This window comes from Equus caballus, chromosome 21 (assembly GCF_041296265.1).
Source record: "Equus caballus isolate H_3958 breed thoroughbred chromosome 21, TB-T2T, whole genome shotgun sequence".
Lineage (NCBI taxonomy): Eukaryota > Metazoa > Chordata > Mammalia > Perissodactyla > Equidae > Equus > Equus caballus.
Window position 1 is genome coordinate 47,556,568 of NC_091704.1, and position 21,930 is coordinate 47,578,497.

Below are 21,930 nucleotides of genomic sequence, written 5' to 3' on the forward strand. Positions count from 1 at the left end.
CAAAACAATGAACAGACTGAAATGGTTAACTTTTCTCTGATAAAAGTTTGTTAATTTTGTGACATTTGGAATATACACACTTTGAAATTGTTTAAAAATATTTTATACTTCACTGTTAGCCTTCAGATACTATTTATAATACTTTGGGGAAAAATATATAAAAGTCCAGTGAAGGATTTTAAAAACTTCCTACTTCCAAAGCTCTCTCTGTCAGGTTAGCACATCCAAAACTTGCTCCTTTAATTTTCTTGTTATTGTCACCTTCCTCTCTCCAGGCAATAAGTACATGGGTTTTTTCTGGAGAGATATATTTGCAGTACCAATTAAATAACACTTTGCCATCATTACTGTTCTTTCCTTCCCCTTTCAGGACCCTGCAAACGGTGGGGCCATCCCATGCTAGAACCTACACTGTGGCTGTTTACTTCAAGGGAGAAAGAATTGGCTGTGGGAAAGGACCAAGGTACGAGGAGGTGGTACTTTCTCTTTCTTCGAATGAAATCCTGAGTGTCTGAGAAGTCCCTACTCGATATTTCCCAGTCTGCAGTCCAGCCTTTGTAACTTAGAGTATGGCGTGTTTGAGAGTAGTAGCAAGTGAATCCCAAGGATTAATGTCCTCACCACGCCCAGCCCCAAACTTGAGAATGGGCGTTGGACAGTGGGAATGCCATTGCCTAAGGGGCTTTGGCCACCGTGAGAAAACCATATTACCTGGTGCACAGGTAAGGTCTGTCCAGTTTTAGTTACCTGACGGAGGAGCCAGTGTTGCTGCAAGCATTTTCTGAGCCTCCTCGTGCATGACACAGCCATTAGACATTTAATCTGTCATTGCTGCTCTCTTGAGCTTTGTGGAAATGTTCACATCTTCAGGTAAAAAGAATTACGTATGTTATCACCTTTCTTTGAACCCTTTAGTCTATATCTTAAACTGAGAAATGATTTCAAATCTGTCTATACGTATATTTTTTTACTTTTTGCCTCTTAAACTTTACACTGAGGATGTTCAAATTTAAGTAAGAAAGACTTCAGACAATATAAATGGAAGGCATTTTATTGCAGTATTAAAAGTGTGCAACAAATAACTTAAAGAGGCTTTGTGCAAATAAATGACGTTTCTGCATGCCCTTGTGTCTGTTCGTATCTGTGCAATTCAGTATGTGACAGTAGAAATAATCAGATAAAATTTTATGCACCATACATGAAAATCTGCCTGAATAATTTGTAGCCATACCTTGTGTTTTTGAAAAAAATCTTTAAATTAAAGTGTATCTTACCTTTATTTTATTTAATAGTATTCAGCAAGCGGAAATGGGAGCAGCAATGGATGCACTTGAAAAATGTAAGCCTATCTCTTTTTCTATAATTATATGTTTATAATTTAATGACCGTTTTATGGAAAGAAAATAGGGAAACAGAAAAATGGTAAGTACTGATAAAATGTGATCTTCTTTTCTTCGTAATTATTCTCCACACAGAGCGCAGTAGAATGTAAGATATGTATAAAGTGGGCTTATAATTTTTTTAAAAAGTGTTCCCGAATGCTTTTTGATTTCCAGTTTCCTTTTTTGCATAGAGTCCCACTCTCAGCCCAGGTAACCCATGTGAACAACTTAGTGTATTTCTTTCTATGTATTTCTCTATATTTCTAAAATCTTGTACATGTGAAGGTTTTTTCTCGTTGGCTTTTGGCCATTGTGTTATTGGAATGGGATATTTACATATTTGTCTGCATCTTTCTTTTCTCGCTCAGTAATACTTCATGGGCAGCCCTACAGGTCATAGTGGCTCCAAATTCATTCTTTCTTAATGGCTGCATAATATTTCCTGCTATGGATGTGCTGTATTTTATTCAGTTTTTAAATTATTGGTGGACACTGTTTCTGGTTTTTTATCACTGTCAACAATCAATGTCTAGATATTGATGCTTTTAGTTCTGTGGGATAGATTCCCAAGAGTGGGATGGCTGGGTTGAAGAAACTTCAATTACATAATTGACTAATTATGGAATTAGGGAACTGCATAGTCTTTTGTAAATCGAAGGCTTAAGTGCAAGAAATTTTTCTTTGGAGGTATATTGTGCTGCACAGCAGAACCTGTGGGCAAAACATGACAGTGCAGTTCTATTATGCTTCAAGTACCAGCTGCGTGTGGGTAAGAGCAAAGAGTGGGAAGCTCAGTCAAGAGGCCCAGGATTCTCAGCTGTGGCAGAGATTCCAGGAAAGACAAGAAGGCCAAGCGCCAAGTGGAAATCGGCAGACAGTAGCTTTCTGGGGGTGGGAGGAGGGAGGAGGAGTTAGTAGGGACAGAAGCTCGTGCTACCAGAGTCCAGTGTCCACGGAATCATCACTGAGAGTTTTAAGTTGTCTCTGTTGGGGAGTTTTTTCATCCGTTGTATATAAATGTAGAATCACATATTGAAATAAAAGTGAGATTCCATTTTCATCTATAAAATTGTTAGTAGTTATCTTTGGAGTTATTTTGTTTGCTTTCAGCCACAAAATAGTACTAGAGAGATGGCCTACTCTGAGACTGACCTCCATGTACACTTTGGTAGTGGTGAATTATTTAAATTGCTGGAAAGTCCTCAAAGAAGTTCATATTCTTTGATCCAGAGATCTCATTACTAGGAGTCAAACCAAGGGAATAATTGGAGTTATGAATTAAAGTTCACGTACCATGATAATCATGACAACTTGATTTATAATAGCCATCAGTCAGTCAATCAATCCATAATCAAACTGCATGTTTAACAGTAGGGAAATGTTTAAATAAATTATAGTATATCCCAAAGGTTGGCAAACATTTTCTGTAAAGGACCAGACACTAAATGTTTTAGGCTTTACAGCCCATACAGTCTCTGTCATAATTACTGAGCTCTGTCGTTGTAGCCCGCAGGCATGGATAGTATGCAAACGAATGGATGTCTGTGTTCCAATGAACCTTTTTTTACTAAATCAGGTAGAGGGCTGTCTTTGGCCTGCAGGCAATAGTTTACCAACCCTTGTTTTGTTCAATGTTGTAATATTTTGCAGCCATTAAAATAATATTTTTGAAGACTAATGATGTGGGAAAATGCTTATACTGGAATAAGTGAAAAAAGTGTACCTATACAAATGTCCCTATACTGTACTCTCCCAATGTCGCGGTGGGTGGAGGAATGATTTTAAGCGTTTGTGTGTCTGTGTAGTATATACACACATTTACGTTGTGTATGTATGTGTGGAAGGTAACTTACTTCATAGGAAAAGGCCTGTAAGGACAAAAGTTTGTCAATGGTTAGATCTGAGTGGTGGGATTTAGTTTTTTAATGCAAATTCAATTTCACAATAGAATTTATTGAGGAAGTAGGGTGCGTTTGGTAGAAACTGCTTTATAGCTAACTCTTTGGATTTGTTTGATTTATTTTTCTTCAAGTACTTACACAACTTGAAACCTTTGTTTTATACAATATATAAGGAATCAATTTAATATCATTTAGGGAATAGGATTTTATGACTATTTTGTTTCTAAAACCCAGATGTCACATTCCTCTTGTTTAAAATCAGTCACTGACTCTCAGATGTACAGGCTCTTTGCTGATTCACCACTTGCCTTTCCGATGCTTTTCCTACCACCCTGTCCCTGTGCTTTCTCCCAGCTGGGGTGAGGATGGGACACGGGATAAAAAGGAAGGAAAAGAAAATTTAGGGATCTACTGTGTATTTATAGCCACTTTTTTTTTTTTTTTTCAGCTTTTTTTTTTTCTTTTTTAAAGATTTTATTTTTTTTTCTTTTTCTCCCCAAAGCCCCCGGGTACATAGTTGTATATTCTTCGTTGTGGGTCCTCCTTCTAGTTGTGGCATATGGGACGCTGCCTCAGCGTGGTTTGATGAGCAGTGCCATGTCCGCGCCCAGGATTCGAACCAACGAAACACTGGGCCGCCTGCAGCGGAGCGCGCGAACTTAACCACTCGGCCACGGGCCAGCCCCTATATCCACTTTTATTATGCTTCAACCTTGACAAAAACAAACCTGCTTTTCCCTAAACATGCCACACTCTCCCACGTCTCTGAGTCTTTGTATTTAAATTTGAAGTGTGCCTCTTGTATATCACAGTCCCTTACCCGCTTACACAGAACAGTGTCATTTTTCCTCTGTGTTACCAGGTAACTTGTGTCGTTCTCATTCATGCATGGCTCCCTTTGTGAGGTTTGTTGTTAAAGTATCTGTCTGTTGACTGTGTGTGTAAAATGACTTTTTTTCTTGCTCCATATTTGATTTCTTACTCCATTGCTATACTTGTTAGATACCACAAATGACAACAGAATTGTAAAATTTTTAAATCTTAGTCAAGATTTCCACTGTGTCAACACTCTTGCACAGGGTCAAATATCAAATTAACCGTAGCTTAAACTATGCTGTCGAGTGACGTGTTTCCTTTAACTAAATGAAAGTGCTCTCCTTGAGTTGCTCTTGCCGATGTGGCTTTGGGCTTGTCGTGGTAAACTTCAAAAATAGAATTATCAGAAATAATGACTTAGACTGTGGCCTCCTTTTGTCCATCGGATCTTTTTTTTTGCTCTTTTCAGAAACTTTAGTTTTTGGTAAATAATGGTGTGATAATATCACTATTTGTTTGAAGTTTTTGGTTTGAGCTTTGCAAGAATATACAACTCCATTTTATTATATCCTTTAATCTCTCCTTGAAAATCACTAGTTGCTTGGAGAACTTTGTTAAAACACCTAGTTGGAAACATTCTGAAACCACATGTCTATGTTTTAACATTTCTGTATGTTTCAGTATCTTTCATGCTCAAGTTCACATCAGATATTGAAATCTAGAATCAGGGGTGCTGATCCAGACTTCCGTTGTGTTTCTGAACGATCAAAGAATAAAGAAAAAAACTGAACAATTTTTTTCTTTTGCCTTACAAAATATGACTCTGTATTTCATATGAATATATGTTTATATGTGTATATGTTCAGTTTGCATCATTCTTTGCTCTAGTGGCTATCCTTTATTAAGTATAAAATATATCTCCTCGTGTCAGATAACTTTCCCCAGATGGCCCATCAGAAGCGGTTCATTGAACGTAAATACAGACAAGAGTTAAAAGAAATGAGGTGGGAAAGAGAGCATCAAGAGAAAGAGCCAGACGAGACTGAAGACATAAAGAAATAAAGGAGAGCACGGAAGTGGTGGTGTATTTACTTGCTTCATAACTGTGACTGTTGCCCATTGAGGCCTAGCCCAGTTTTCCTACAGACAAGGAATGAAGTTTGCCCATTGAAATAAAACCCGAAGTCGAATCATCGTTGTTTCACTGATCTCATATTCTGTTTGTAGCTGGATGGTTTCTGTTACAAAGCGTTTGATTTCTCTTCTGTTTAATGGAAACCTTCACTGTAGTGGATGTGCATCTTCCCTTTTATTTTGTTCTTTAAACAATAAAATTCGAAAAGAATATTCTATGTGCAATAGGTCCTGTTTTTTCTATCTCTGAGTTTGTGACTCTAGACTTTAAGCTGACAAGTGAAAAATTCGCCTTACCAGATATTTGGGCTACGCTCTATTAACATCTGTATTTTTTGAAATCTCTGGATTATCAACTAGATTTTTCAGCTTTCATCTGAATGTTTATCATGTTCTCAGCTGCAAATACTGAATTTACTCCTCGCTAAGGAGTGAATCCTTTGTAGAAGGAATCCCTTTAATATTTACCTGGCTAATGGGAGTGGGAAAGACTGATCTTTGAGTCACATATATTCGTTGAATCAGTAGGATGGGGGAGAAATCATGATTCTGAGCCAGACGACACTTTAAATTACGTGCTTTCACCCTGGGGTCGGTGGACTCTTTACGAAGTTCACAGAGGGACTTGAGAGAAGTCTCAGAACCTCCTGAGGTCCTATCCAATTTTCCGTGTCTGTTGGGTTTTGGGATGGAGGGGATCAGGAAAAGGAGGGTTGATAGCTTTCACCAGCTCAAAGTGGTCCCTACAATGAAGGGCTAGCATTACATTAAAAGACATAATATTTTTTTTAAAAAATGTTACTTTAAACTGAACATCACTGATTTCTTATTAATAAAGGGAAAACTTTTTTAAAAGGATGTGTTTTCCTTCATTATTTTAGCAAATATACAGTGAGTGCCTCCTATGTATCAGGCACTGTTCTAGGCTCTGGGCCTGCGGCAGTGAACAAAATAAAACTCCCTGCCCTGGGGAGCTGGTGCCAGTGTAGGAATACACACAGTAGACAAGGTGGTAAAATGTATGTTACAGGGTGATGTAGGTAATGGCCAAAAATAAAGCGGGGAGCTGCGATGCGTGCAGTTGTCAATTGGGTGGTTGGGGAGATCGCCCTATGAGGGTATCATTTGAGTTAAGATGAGAAGGAGGAGAGGGATTGAGTCATTCAGCTACCTGGAGGATTTCTTGTTTATATAACCGTTAATGTTACACATTCATTGTTGAAAATTTTGAGAATGAATTGCTTTTATTAGCAGGAGAAAGAAACAAATGTTACTTTGGAAATGTTGTGGAGGAAGTAGAAAGCATAAGCAGAAAAATAAAGCACCTATGATTCCATTACCTAGGGATTTTTAATATTGTCAGACCTTCTATGTATATACACACGTACACACGTGCATTCAAGTGTGCCTTAACAATAGGATACCATACGTATGGTTTCCATAACCTTTCTTTTTTTATTAACTAACATATCATGCATATCTCTCAGTGCTGAATCCACATTTACATTTACATTGAAGGCTGTATATCATATATGCCAATTATTTATGTACCGTAATTTACTGACTAATCTAATAAAAGATATGTAGGTTGAAAGCAATTTGTTTTTGTTATAAACAATGCTGTCACATACATCTCTGAAGGTCTGTTTGCACACGCATGCACACACACACACACACATTAGAGAGAGAGAGAAGACCTCTCTAGGGTTTCTTAATTTGTCAATCATAGAACTGTAAGATGGTGCCTGTAAGAAAAGGTTGTCCTGGGGCCCCTCCTCCCCACAGATAGCTGGAGGACTGGAAGGGAAAGAATGCTGCATTCGTCAGTGACCTTGAAAATGTTGCAAGCAAAAGCAAAAAAGCAAGGGAAAATATTTGAACTGTTTTTAAACAAGCACTTCAACTGTCTTTCATGTGCATCAAAATAACGCCAAAGCCAACATGCTATTTGGGACCTTTTACTGGACCTTGACTTTCCCTCTCTTTAGTATTCTGGCCTTTTTCAGGTTGTCTCTCCATATTAATGGCTCCTGAAACCTGAAGAAGGTAAGTCCATAAGACACTGGAGTACCTCTTGCAGTGAAACATGTCAAACATACCATTAGGGCAGGTTAGCTCCATGGGCTCTGTAGAGCAGTAATGAGGCCAGCACTCAAATTCTGTAACTAGCCACATAGACCAACTCAGCAGGCCACTGTGACTGGTTTCCACCCTGCCTTCTACCCAACCCAACCCAGTCCTCTCACCTTCCAGTTCTGCTTGTGAGAAGCGCCAACAAGAGTGTACATTCGTACATTAATTTCAACTGTGTTAAGTCCTGTTATTCGTGAAGGCTGAATATGAAGGTTCCTTCTCACAAGTCACTTGGGTTCTATTTGGGGAGACAATTAAGTGATGGTGCATCTGCAGACAAAGGGCCTCTAACTGAGTCTGGGAGGGGAAGGAGGGACAGTAGGCCAGACAGGGAAGGCTTCACAGAGGGGTTGAAACTTGAGTTGACTGAACCTTGCAGATGAGAGGGAGCTTACAAGATAGGGGAGGACATTTCCTTCCAGGGGAGAAACAGGATTGGGTGGCAAGAAAATAGGAGGCTATTGTGGTACTCCATAGGAGATGTGATGAAGGCCTGAAGCAAGGCATTGGGAATGGGGTGCTGGGATAGAGCAGACTTGAAAGATACATAGGAGGTAGAACCTACAGGATGTGGAGTGGGGCAAGGTATCTCAATCTTGGTACTATTAACGTTTTGGATCACATAATTCTTTGTGGGGAGCAGGAGGGACTGTCCTGTGCACTGTAGGATGTTTAGCCACATTCCTAGCCTCTACCCACTAGAAGCCAGTAGCATCCCTGCCCCCAGTGGTGACAACTGAAAATGTCTCCAGACGTTGCCAGATATCCCCAGGAGAGCAAAATCATCCCTGGTTGAGAACCACTAAAGTAGGAGAAAGGAATTGGAAGAACACCAGGCTAATTTTTTTACAATCAAGATACAAACTATTTATAGAAAAGCAGAGTTAGAAAGAAAGGTGTTGAGTTCAGTTGGCAGTATTGAACTTGAGGGGCCTGTGGGATGTCTCTGGAGATGTTGAATAAGCAGTTGGATACATGGTTTTGTAGCCCAACAAAAATATTCGAGCTAAGGTATAGATTAGAAACAGACTCAGAAACCTCTGTGGCGTTAGTACATCTACAAAGGAGAACATTGTTTTTCCCAGGTTGGAGACAGGAAACCATTCCAGTGATGTATTGCTTTGAAACTGTAGGCTTCATACATGAGATAAATTTACACCAGAGAAGGAACTCAACTCTCATCTGAACTATTTCATCGCTAGATGAGATTTTCGTAAACCAGTTGGCTATTTCAGAATTTCTATCATCTTAAGTTTGTGAAGTTTTTGTGAGATTTCCCCACAGTTATCTTCCACAAATTGAAGAAGACCCCTTGTGAATTACGTGGGTTTCGTGGGATTATTCTGAAGTGGGAGTAGCCACATGTTTATCTAAAGCCTTGCAGACAAGTTCCCTACAGCTGCTATCCCCCAAATCTTCACCAGAGCCTTATTACTTGTTCTATTTTATAAAGGATGAAATAAGCATAATTAGGCATTGTAATATTTCTTTTGTATAAGTATCAGAACATTTAACCGAACAACCTGTGCAAAAGATACTTAACTGGCCACAAAGGACTTTTGTTCTGTAGAGTTATTGTCAGGAAGTGCCTGCCCGATGGGGGACCGCATTCCAGCCTCTTTGCATTGAAGTGAGGCTGAGTGGCTAGTTCCCACCTGAGCTTCAAGGATGTGGTGTTAGGAGCATGTCTGCCATCCCTTTACTTCAATTTGCTGCCTAGATGTCAATACCCAGGGAAGGGAACCTTGAAAGCCACCATCAGTGAGAACATGAATGGCTTTGTGGGGCAGAACCCCCCCCCCCCACCTCTCCTCCACTGATAAATGAATCCTGCTTGGACTTTACATAAGTGAGAAACAACTATCTATGTGTTAAACCACTTGTTACTGAGCCAGGTTTGTTTTTGCCCGCTGCCCAGAAAACCAAACACCAAGACGATGAGATTACAGCAGAGAGTTTACTCACAAGGCAGCCATGTGAGGAAATGAGGGAGAGCATGAGTCTCAAATTCGCTTACTCGAAAATAGGGACTCAGGGATATTTATGGGATGGGGGCAAGGTGGTCTGAAATGTGGAGAGAGGTGATTGGAGGTGAGGAGAGGTGAGGTAATTGATGATGTGCGCAAGTGTTGTTAGACTCCATGCCTCTTCATAGGACCCGTGTTCGCAAAATGGTGGCGTTAGCATGATCTGAGGGTGGAGTTTCTAGCCTCTTGATGTCAAAAGATCACCTCTTAGACATCTGTGTGGGCCCAGTTGATGAGTTGGTGGTCTTAACCGGCCTGAAGCGGACAAGGAGTTCTAATTCCTGAAAAATAGCTCACACACCCATTACCATGGTGACCAGGCTCTGGGAAGATGTTATCTGTAGGAGCCTAGTGGGAGTCAGATAGCATATTGCCCAAACAGCACAATTAACAATGCGTGGGTTAAACAGCTGAAAGCTATAATCAGTAATTGCAGAAAGGAAAAAATTTTAGTTCCTAGCTACTTAATCATCAATGGCTAACTCTCTGCCGGTTTCACACTGAGGTTTGGGGATTTACCTGTTAATAGCAGGTAGCATTACCCTAACTCTTACAACTCTTCCTGAGGCAGGCATGAACAACCCTAATTTAAAATTTGCCAGTTCAACCACATAAAAAAGAATATATTCACTCACCTGTTACTGAATGCCATTCTGAACCAACGCTGACATGTTCCTTATGTAATTTTGACATGTTTACACATGGTTCAGAAATGCTCCTATTCATATTAAAAGAAATGTTAAAATATAACAACCATGAAATCAAATAAATTCTTATTTATGAATTAGGGTTTGGAGAACATTCATTCTAATACTTACTAGTATTTGTAGCATCCGCTATATCCTGGGCATCGGAGATTAAAAGAAGAGTCCTTGTCCTCAAGGAGCTCACTGTTTAGGAAAGTAAACACACCCACGTACATAAGGTGCCATACGGAGGATCAGAGAGAGGGAGGCACTCATTCCTCCTGAAGGAAGGGTGGGGGTCAGAGGAAGTCAAACCTCAGTTTGATCTTGTGAGATGACGTAAGTCCACCCAGCTATTGACTTTACTCCCCACAACAAAAGGCCTTTTTTCCAGTCAAACACTTTTTTAACCACATACCATTATGACACCTCATGAAATTATCAATAACTCTTTAATAACTTCTAATAACCAGTCCATATTCAAACATACAGCTGGTTTGTCCAAGTAACGATTTGAACAGGATCCATACGTTGCATTTGGTTTTTATGTCTTTTAAGTCGCTTTTAACCTAGAACATTTCCTCCACTCCCCTTTTTTTCATGACGAGTTGAAGAAACCCAGTCAGTTGATACGTAGAATTTCCCACATTCTGGGTGTGAGGCATTGCTTTCTCGTGGTGTCATTTACTTGTTTCCTTTATCCTCGGTGTTAGATCTAAAGGCTTGATTTTAGGTTTAGGTTCAAATTTGAGGCAAATGTGTATTTCATGGTTCCTCACCTTCCCGAGATAATAATTATTTCAACAGAGCCAGTTCTCAAATTCTTTTGGGTACTAGATGGTTGTGATGGTTAATTTTATGTGTCACCTTGGCTAGGTGAGGGATATTGGTTGAAGCAGCTAAATTCGTGGTCATTTGTTATGCAACAATAGAAAACGAATAGATTCCTATTCTCTTTCTGAACAGACTCTTCATGTTACTACTCTTTTTAAAATATTTCCTGGGTTCCCCATTGCCTGTAGGAGAAAGCCCTATTCCTTATCATGGCATTAAATTCCCTCATGACCAGTCATCAGCCCCTTCTGCTGGCCCTCATCCCCACACTACACTCCAGCCTTACAGAACAAGGTGCAGGTACGTAAACGCATTCTACTTTCTCTCGCCTCCAGCGCTGCACTGCCTGAAATAGGCCGCCTCCTTGCTGATTATCTCTTACTCATCTTTTGGGTCTCAGCTCAGGAACCATCTTCTGCAAGACTTTCCTTGGACCTTAACTTTAGGTTAGGCGTACATCCTTGGGCTCTTTCCTGAATCATGTTTGTCACAGTGCGTTGTTACTATCTCTTGACTCACCCATCTTCCCCCGCTAGGCTACAAGCTCTCAGTAGGCAGGACTGTCACTAAATCTACCTTTGAACCAGGAGCTCCTTGTGGGCTCTCCATCACTGTTTGCTGAATAACAATCACAGGTTCCTCCTTGCCATTCTTCCACAAGCCTCAGCTACCCCAAAGCAGAACTCCAACTTGCTTCAAGCAACCCTCCCACAGGAACTCTGAGGCTAAGGCGAAGAGAGGGACCCACCGGAGACTGGAGCATCAGCACCCTCTCTGGATCTCCTGCCCTTGGTCTTGGTCCGAAGCTAGATGCTGGAACAGGCCAGCATGAGCCCAGTGGGATCCTGCAGGAAGCAGAAGAGCTCATCCTCTCTTGTCTTCCCTGAAGCTGTTGTGCTCACGTAAATGGACAAGCGGACAAAGAATAGCTCCAGGAGCTTCATTCTAGATGATAAAATAGAGTACCTAAGCCAGAGAAAAGGCTCAGTCATCAGTGACACCACCAACGGGTGGCGTGGGACAGGCATTAGTCACTCAACCCCATTATCTCCAGCAGTAACTTCCTCTCCAATATTCCTTGTTATAGACAAATAATCTTTATTCAATCTCATATAATTGTACTATGTAAACACAGATCCACTTGGCACCTCCATCTGAGTCTCTGCTCCTTTCTAGAAATTCAGGAGCTGCTGTAAGCAAATAAGGGCAGAACTCCCAGTTTTCCCTCAAGACCACCTCAGCTGGGTTCTCCATCTCTGTGTTGCACTGCCAGTGGCCCCGGAGACATCCCTTAGAAGAGATCCTATCAGATCTCTGCCGGTAACCCAGGGGTGAATGAGCACAGTTGTCCCATCATCACCCAAATAGAGCTTCTGAAAGTTTAATTTCATTTCTGCTGAAATATCAGTTTAGGGAGGAATTGTAAATGAAGTTTAAGGGAAAAAAAAAAAAACACAGCTACCTAATCGTTTGTATGCTGAATGTTAGCCCATCACGATTGGAAACTCTCAGATAAAACAACTCATAATGAAAATGCAGCAAGACCCTTAACTGTGGTGATTCTAAGGCTCACTTCTTTTATTATAATAACAGCGGTCTCAGATGGTGCTATTGAGAACCGTGGCTGCCCCTGACTAGAATTCAACCAGAAAGATCAAGAGAGAGCCCTAATTGCCTTTCTTCTCAGATCAAACAATTGACTTAATTCTCCAGGCCTACACACCGAAATGCGTTTGAGGAGATTCAAATAGGTTACTATAGAGGATTAAGGTTTTCCCTACAGATTATACTTTTATGCCCTGTAGTTCATTGCTTGAAGTGTTAAGTAGTTTTGTCAAAATAAGCAGGGCTGGAAGGATTTTTAGCAACTTACAAATCACACACTCTTGCTGAGTCACACAAGGGACATCTGTTTATCCCCCTCCCTTTTTTTTTTTAAAAAAATTTAATGGTTGAGGCTTGGGGGTGAAGAGAAATTAACCATATTAAAGATTAGTTGGAAATTTCAAGAGGCATCATAGATAAGAGAAATACAAAGGTAGGAGTTTATTGTGTTTCATCTCTTAAAAATTGTTTCACAAAATGATGCGGCTGAAGAAGCCACATAAAGAAAAGGGATTTTATTGTGAACGCTTAACTGCCTGAAGAGAAAGTCCACAGGGGCTGTGAAATCAGACCCTCGAGGCTTCTGGGTAGTGCTGGGCTAATCAGGGCTATGTTACTCACTAAGACTTCATTTCTGCTTAAAGGAGTTGGCAGCAAAATAAGCTTTCATTTTCTTACAATAGAGTATTCCCCGGAAAGGGCACTTATCCGAAAGTCTTCCGTGACATTCTGTCCTTGGTTCCACAGGTGGCTCATTGACCTTCCAGGTCCCCCGGAAATATGTTCCTCTTTAATCAAAGGGTTGTTCAGTGAACTTACCCAGGTCGTTAACTGCACGGAGATTTGGCGATTCGTACACCGCTCTCCGCTTCTTCAGTTCTCCTGGGTCCATCGCTCTTCAAAGCTACATTAAGTAGCTTAATTCATGTTGCAACATTGCATAACATACCTAGCAAAAGTAAACTGCAGACCAGCTAAAGCCTTGAAAATGACAGGACAACCTCAGCATGCAAACATCTCCCGGAACCACAGCGATTTTGTTTTTGTCCAGCCTGGCACTGTCATAGTTATTTCTGTGGATGCCTTTCCAGCTTTTCCAGAACTCAACTCCATGCACTGGGTCTTGGCAGGTCCCAGGAAAAGTATTCCTCTTGCTTTGATCTATCTCCTCTGGCATGGGCCTGGCTCCATTTTCCTCAGCCGTGTCTCTGTCTTCCCATGTGTAAGAAATCTATAAAGAGACCGCAGCACTTGCTAATATTTCCTAACTACCAACACAGGCGCACCCACTGCACCACCACACTCCCTAGCATTCCATGGGCCTGGAAGCACATAGCTCGTTTACAACCCTTCCCCAAAGAGGGGACTTGCAGGTAAACCTCAAGGCAGAGTTAAGCAGTGAGTGTGGGGATGTGAGACTGGCCTGGACAAAGCTCCATGGCACAGGAAGGGAGAGAAACTAAAGGCCTGGAGGGATGGCGAGACTGAGGGGGCCTACTGGTTCTCAGAGGCTGGGAGCAACAGGCTGAGAGAGGAAGATGAGCAGCTGAGCAGAGGAGGGCCAGGGAGGGAGCGGGAATGGGCGCAGGGAAAAGTCCAATGGGGGTTAGTGGGCATCAAGTGCTTCACATTCAGCATTGCAAACTCCCTTCTTCTGTCTCCCTCGAGAGAGCATCAGTAAAACAGTTATTGCTCAGTAATGGAAAACAACAATAGAATAAATGGTGTTGAGTCCAGTGGCCAGACTGCCCATGGGGAGGGAACTGAGGCTACACACAGGGCCTCATCAAATCTGGGTCACATCGCCAAGGGGACTGGGGAACTGGTTTCTTCCACTGCTGGCTCTTTACATCTCTCTTCTTGCTGTCTCGTGTCCTTTTTTTGGCCATTCCCGTCTTGATTGAGTGCTAAATGGACTCCTCTGCCCTTTCAGTTCCCAAGCCTCAGCCTTCTCTGTGTGGAGAACATCTTTCCCTCAGAGTCACAGCACAAATTAAAATCCTGGGTGGCGTGGCTGCATTCAAATTGATGAGGACCTCTGAGGGCCTTGGATTCAAGTACAGAATGAACGCTTTAAGACAGAGATCAGCAAACTTGTTGAGTAAAAAGCCAGATAGTATGTGCTTTAGGCTTTGCCGGCCAACAGGCAAATTTGAGAATATTCTGTAGGTGCTTAAAGAACAAGAGAGAAAGCAACTTTTCACGAAATTTTTATTGGTAAAATTCACAGCTTTATAGACACTGAATTTTGAATTCCATATAATTTTTGCATGGCACAAAATATTCTTCTTCTTTTGATCTTTTTTCAATTATTTAAAATTGTATAAACCATTCTTGGGGCTGGCCCCATGGCTGAGTGGTTAAGTTTGCACGCTCCGCTTCGGTGGCCCAGCGTTCTGCCGGTTCAGATCCTGGGCGCGGACCTAGCCATCATCAAGCCTCATCGAGCCATGCTGGGGCGGTGTCCCACATAGCTCAACTAGGACCTGCAACAAGAATATCCAACTATGTACTGGGGGGTTTAGGGGAGAAGAAGAATTAAAAAAAAATGATTGGCAACAGATGTTAGCTCAGGTGCCAATCTTTAAAAAAACAAAAACAAAAACAAAAGATATTCTTAGCTTGTGAGATGTATAATAACAGGTGGTGGCCTGTATTTGGTCAACCTGAACTGCTGGCTGTAGTTTGCCAACTGCTGTTTTAAGAGTGAAAAATGTCGCTATAAAGGAAGCTGCGCTCAAGACACCCCATTCTTCCCATAGTCTCTGCAGACTTGATCATTATGATCTGGATAAAAATGCTGGTCATCACAACCTCCTTTCCAAAATCAGTGCCTGTGATTCATGACAGGTAAGCAAAATGACAGTTATAGAATTTTCTACTCTTCTTCCAGATAATTAGGCTGCAGGCCCAAATGCCTTTGTAATTAATGCTGGCATATCCCTTAAGCACATGCCCTTTATCAGAAGTCTGCACCTGGGACCGTGGTGGCAATCTTACATTTTTATGGCACCATATGGTTTTCAGAGCACCTTAACATGCAGTATCTCGCTAGATCTTCTTAACAACCTTTGCCCTTAGAAAGGGTGATTATTATCCTCACTTTATGATTGAAAAGAACCTGAACAAAACCGAGGCTTCAAGAAGTTGTGCTGCCTGAGATCTGGCATTCGGTGGTAGATGGAGATGGGACCTCGGTGTTGCTAGGAGCTGGGGATGGAGCGACAAGGACAGATGTGGAGCTTCAGTCAAGAGGGGCAGCAGCCAACAGAGAGAATAAAACAAGCCTACTAACATTAAAAGAATTGGTACATATATCAAGATGAAAAGACACTCCCCCTTCGAATATTTCCAGAAATACTTAGCCTTGTTTGTTGTAACCTAAAAGCATATCTTAAGGTAAAAGACTCTAAGAGCTGAATAAATCCAAAAGATAAAAAGAATAGACTTCAAGGTAATAATTACACTTCCCAAAACAGCCCCAGGATGCTTCGAAGGGCCAGTCCCTAGAATATGTTTTGTTGTTCCCTCATATGATAAGGTCTTCAAGCAGGCAGCAAAGAGAGTGTTAAGATCTCAGAGCTTGGGTTGACTCTAAAGGAAAGCATGAATTGGAACGCGAAGGAGGAGATTGTGACCCCTTCTCACAGATCCCAACGAGATCACAGAGGCCTGAGCCTTTAATGAGCTGCGAAAGGTTAGTGGCGGAGGCCATCCTACGGCCCCCATACGGCCGGCTTCCCTCTGAGGAGAGGTCGCGGAAGCAGGGACAGCCGCTGCTGCTGTCTGTTTCTATGACAGCCACACAGTGACATCACACGAGCCCAAAGTCCTTTGAACACTGCCCCCAGGAAGTGTCACTTGGTGACAGAACTGATGCACTTAGAGTGTAGTGGTTAAGAGTGAGAGATCTGGAGTCACACTAACCTGGGTTCAAATCCCAAGTCCTCCCCTTACTGGCCTTGACCTTGGGGAGCCTGCCTCTGAGAAGTAGTTCATGGTTTATGAGGGAGGATAATGTAGTACCTACATCGCTGCCTTGTGGGGAGCACTAAATGGGATAATGCATGTAAAATGCCTGGCACGTAGCAGGTACATGATAAACGTGCACTGTTGTTATGGGTGTTATTTATTAGGCCCCATAGCAAACCTGAAATGGCTAATCACTCTCTGGAGAGGCAGCTCCAGAAGAAAAAGCATTGGGCTGGGATTCAAAAGACTTGGGTTAGATGTCAAATTCTGACCCTTGGGAGAGGTTAAGTGATCTGAGAAAAGCCACTCAGAGAGCCTGTGTCGCCTCATCTCAGAAAAGGAGTTAATAACATCTATTTCACAAGGTCATTGGGAGGATTAAATATGACAGGGTGCGAGATTGCTTTATGTATTATATTATTATATAGTGCTGCAAAAATGTTTGCAGCAACATCTCTAAACACAGCAATATATGCATATTTATATGTACACCACATCTCATTCCATAAAAGGTTTGAGACGTTCTTCAAACCTCAAGCTAAGCTCAAAACCCACATAAATAAAAAGAATCCATGCAGAATAATGAACCATCAATGTGATTTAAAAATGAGGACCCAGGAAAAGGTAAAAGCAGGAACAAAAGATCCAGGAGAAATAAACATTCAAAATTGTAGGTCAGAAGATTTTGTCTACTTTACCGTTCAAATTGAATATCCAATTTATCTCAAGTTTTCTGAGAGTCAAAGTAAAAAAAAGGAGATGTAGTTTTTCATTCTTATTGGAAAGAATACATACATGTCTATATCGTCGTCTCCTCTCCTCCCTTCTCTCCTCCCACCTCCATTCTTCAAGAGAAGCAGTAGTTTGCAACCCTTACTACAACCATGCCAAGGTAAGTAGTATTTATAAATGCAGAAACCAAGGCTCAGAGACGTTACCTAGCTTGCCTGAGATCACACAGCTAGTAGGAAGCAAGGCCAGAATTCAAAGTCAAGTCCAAAGGCCCTTGCTCCTTCCGTCAAACTATGAGTAAAATTGTTCAGAAGGGGCCTTCCTGAGTTGCAGCAGCCAGGGAGGCTGTTTCCTAGAGAGTTAGCCAGAGACTGCCTTGGTGCCCCACCTTTCTGCCCAATATGGGCTTCAGCAGAAAATTACTTTTCAAGGCAAAAGAAGCAGAAGTAAACCCTCTCATTGCCTCAGTGCTGGGCAAGCAGAACCAGCCTTCCTGGAGGGCACAGACTGGGGCCATGGAGGAAAGAAAGAGGCAGTTTCCTGTCCTTGGGTTCATAAATGGACTGAGCAGAGGAGCCCTCCTCAGCCATCAATTGCTGAAGGCTCAGGTGACAAAAACGTGAGCAAGGGCACAACAGTATCTCATTGAAAATCGCTCTGAAACAAGAAAGAAAATTCCAACTCAGCCCTGGCTGGGGCAAGAATGGTGTAGAACACGTTCATCAGCAGGAATGGAACAAGGCAAGATGAGGAAGAAAACAAAATGATTCTTAAAGTCCCAACCAGCCAAGCCTTATTCTTCAGGTCTGGGAACTGATACCACAACTCCTTTGTCCAGAATTCCCAGTGATCGTAACTAAGTGAGGTTCAAGTTTACTGTATAGTATAAAGTATATAGTTCCCACTGGTCTTTTTAATAGATCCATAAAGTCCTGAGTTAAGGAGCTCCTCAAGGCACCATCGTATTGATATCTGGACTGGAGGAACCTACACATTATTACAGCCCAGAGTAAATGACACCCGTGATTTTAACAAGGTTTATGTCTCTTCTGGTGGCTATACATTATTTTAGCATGGATTCCAAAATGCATTTCACAGTATGTTCATAAAAGGTGCACTGAGTGACCGAGACTATAATGTCTTCAAGTGACATTCCTACAGCAAAGGTGGTATCTATTTTCATAAGACTTTTCCTCTAGTGTCTTTTGACCAAAGCCAAGGGCTTGGCACCTACAGTACAGCTCAGACAAGGCAGTTCTGCACAGGCCAAGACCACTCGGTTCAGTACTGTGCCATCTGATGTCACGTTTGATCAAAGGACAGACCATGTGGCACTGGGTCATATATATTCATATATTTTAAGTAACTGTCCACTGACATCACTTTCTAAACCTGAGGTTTTGATAAGAAATGGACAGTTGACAGTTTGGCGTTACGTTTTTGGATGCTGTCTTATATTAAAGAGAGACAGTTTTCAATTGAGAACGGAACTATGTCCTTTGGAAATGAAAAATAAACAGATGGCAATTTGCTAGTATTTCATCAAATGTGAGTGGATAAAATCTGCTCTTGACTCAGGTTGACAGCTATTCGTCCATTGCATGGAGGCCAGATGCAGAAAGCTAGAATTGTTCTTAGGAAATAGTTCTGGGGCTTTTGTGGTACTTGAAAAAGTGATTAATTAAGTCCTGAAAAATTTTACACTGTAGAGCATGAGAAGAAGCTGTGGGCCTGTAAACTGTTAGAGCAGTTGTTACCAGTTCCCCTCAATGACCATATAAAACCTGGATAATGTGTCCATAGATACCACAGTTTTGATCAAAGCAGTGTTCTGATGAAACTGCCAGGATGCGTTAATTGAAAGATGTACTTGTTTTAGTTTCTAAATAAATGTATCTGTTTTATGAGATAATTGGATATGACCCAATTACATTTTGGATGGCATCTGCCAAAAATTATTTTAGTTGGGTACTATAATTAATTAACTGAGGCCCTCTGAATCAGAGGGTTTGCTCATTATCAAATGTAATTTGGAGGAATTTGGGCCATAAAGCCCTGGCTGTGTGGATTATTCCACTTTACTTGTGGTATTTTAGAGTGGGAACCTCAGCGTTTAGTAGAGGGTCCTAAATGGAATCCTTGCCTCTAGTTTGAATGACAAGCATTTGTGCTCAGGAGTAGCAAAGAAAGACAAGATATAAGAGGTGATCAAGACAAAAAGAAATATGTGGGGACATTTCCTAGGCCCAACATTACCTAAAAGAATGGGAATGCCATGCTAGTAAGTCCAGAAGCATCTGGGTTTCAGGTATCAGTCATTTACCACTCTGCTGACTGGAGTCTAGTTTTGGGAGTGAAGTTGTAGTGGCTTCATGTTATATTTCTGTCCTTTTTGTTCTCACATTTTCACTAAGCCAAGATACCAGTAGCATAACTAATGAAATGGGAGAGTCTTTTCAAGGAAAAGCCTCAGGTAGCTGATGGCCTTCCAGAATCCCAATCTCTTGGCAATAAACAAAAGGTTGTCTTTGTCCTTTGGAATGTTGTGGGGTTACCGAAGGAATGTAATATCCCACGTATCTGCCTAACATCTTCCACTGTCCAAAATATAGCCCTGACTCAGAAGTGACTATTAAAAGGCCTCACTTAAGAAACTGCCCCCAATAAAGGCCTGTCTTTACTTCCCTAGTTCTTTTCCAGCTTTCTTGACTCTCTTGGACCAGGCTTCTTAACAATTCCGTCAATCTGGTCTCTCTTGCTCTTCAGATGAGAAGCAGTGTGCTAAGACGGGAAGAAGAAGAGATTGTCTCAATAATAGCTAGAGACATGGTCAGAGCCGGTGAAACATTAAGTCCAGAGTCATAACAATAAAAAAACCAATTCTAGCCTTGGAACCATATTTTATATAAGAATCAAATATTGTGTATTCATGATAAGAATTATGAATCAAGAGCTGGCTAAAATGCTGTTTTCTTGGGCATAAAATAGTTAAGTATTAAAAGTGACCATAAAATATATTTGAGAACTCAAAATCAAATAGTATTTTAGCAGGAAGTAGATTTTACCATATGAAGAAAAGCTGGTTTGCGCCAAAGACAGAGAAAAAATAGGAGGATAATGAAAAAGAAATTTTTGGTTTAATAGCAACGACTTTCCATAGGATATACCAGAAAGTAAACATCTGGCTTCTCACAAAATCTGGATCACTGAGGCTCCATGTGGTTTCACACATGACTGAGAAGAATCCATGGGCATTGGTTTTCTTCGGGGCTTTCATCAAGGAGAAGCTGCCAGGCAACAGGCCAGGAAACTCAGGACAGACACCACTCTTGGAAAGATGTTTCACGCAGGGAGGTGCCTGCACAAGTGGAACTTGGGTCCAGCAGCAGTAGCACCATGGGACTGCCTGGAGGATGGTACAGGCTGCCCCATGGGTGTGTGGGTGGAAACCAGTTGTGTAAATATACAAACCCAAGTATGTGCATTTGTAAACATTTGTGGGGAACCAAGTCAGTATAAAGAAAGCGGTACAGGCAGACTAAGTTTCTTCTGTCTCCTCCTCATGTGCGCCCATCGGTGAGGCCTAGGGGAGTTTAGTTTTGAAGATGTATGAGTTAAATTGGGATCACGCCATGGCAGCCACTGTTTTTGTTCAGTGACCAAGGAGTGGAAATAAGGGAGTGTCGACCATGTTTAGTTTTCTCTATTTTTAAGTCTATGGAGATGTAGACCCCATTTCTGAAAGATTTTTATTAAAATATATTTAAAATAATAAAAAGAAAAAATATCTTTGACTTACCAAGGTAATACTGTATAGTGGTTATGTGTCTGACAATACAAGTTCGAGTCCTGGCTTTGCCTCTTTCTAGCTGTGTGACTCCAGGCAAGTTTGTAATACTTCATCTTTTTAAAAAAATAAAAAAGTGGATAGACCATTTTGAAACCATGAATACCCTTGGCAGAGGTGTGGGCAACACACTGGCACAGGTGTCCCATCTGAGGGGATCAGTGGGAACTCTGTCAACTACCAACCTCCCTAATTCTGAAGTCTCGAGTTGATGGGTGTCATGTCCTCCCCAGTGCTTACTGGACTTGTGAGGGGAAGGGGGTAGAGGATAAGTCCCCAAGTTACATCACAGCAGGGGCCCCACCTGGCTAGCTAGAATTTATAGAGGCTGACAAGGCAGCTCTTCTCCTATGAGAGGAGAACCCCTTCAAAAAAGCAGTTTGTCTCTTCTCTGGTTGTTGTCTCCGAAGTCTCACCTTCTCTCCATCTCAGTTTCCCTAAGGAAAAGTCAGGAAGTAAACAATTGCACTCAGAGGCCTGGCCTATGGCTGCATGAAAAATAAGGGGGCCATTTCCTATTGATTTCCTATTGATTCAGCTACACCTGGGTTCTCAGAGTAGAGCTGTTTGGAGGGTAGACTTGGCTGAAAGTGTTTCCTGGGGTAAGTAAGGCTGAAATGGACAACCTCCTAGTTTGTTTCTCTTCCTCCACGACAGGACGAGAGCTTCCACTTTCCCTTCTGCTTCTATCTTCTTTGAGTTCATCTGTCCTCTGTTTGCTCATAACCTTGACTGCTGCTGCCAGAGTTAACAGAAGCTGGAGGCAGCTGGAACTTTCAGACCTAGTCATGCGCAGTCTTCAGCTCTTACCAGTGGATGGACATGTGAGAATCAGGGCTGCCCAGAGGTTCTCCTTGCCCT

General features: G+C 41.6%; 1 protein-coding gene across 31 annotated transcripts in view; it reads left to right on the forward strand.

Moving 5' to 3' along the window:
- The window catches only part of DROSHA (drosha ribonuclease III), a 119,921-nt gene extending 114,475 nt beyond the window's left edge, over window positions 1–5,446 (forward strand). For all 31 annotated transcript variants that reach the window (XM_023625807.2, XM_070246398.1, XM_070246401.1 and 28 more), the window contains 3 exons: window positions 371–463; window positions 1,293–1,339; window positions 5,031–5,446. In XM_023625807.2, coding sequence (XP_023481575.1) covers window positions 371–463; window positions 1,293–1,339; window positions 5,031–5,161 — 271 coding nt within the window. In that variant the 3' untranslated portion in view covers window positions 5,162–5,446. The remainder of the gene's footprint in view (window positions 1–370; window positions 464–1,292; window positions 1,340–5,030) is intronic.
- Window positions 5,447–21,930: the final 16,484 nt, after the last annotated feature.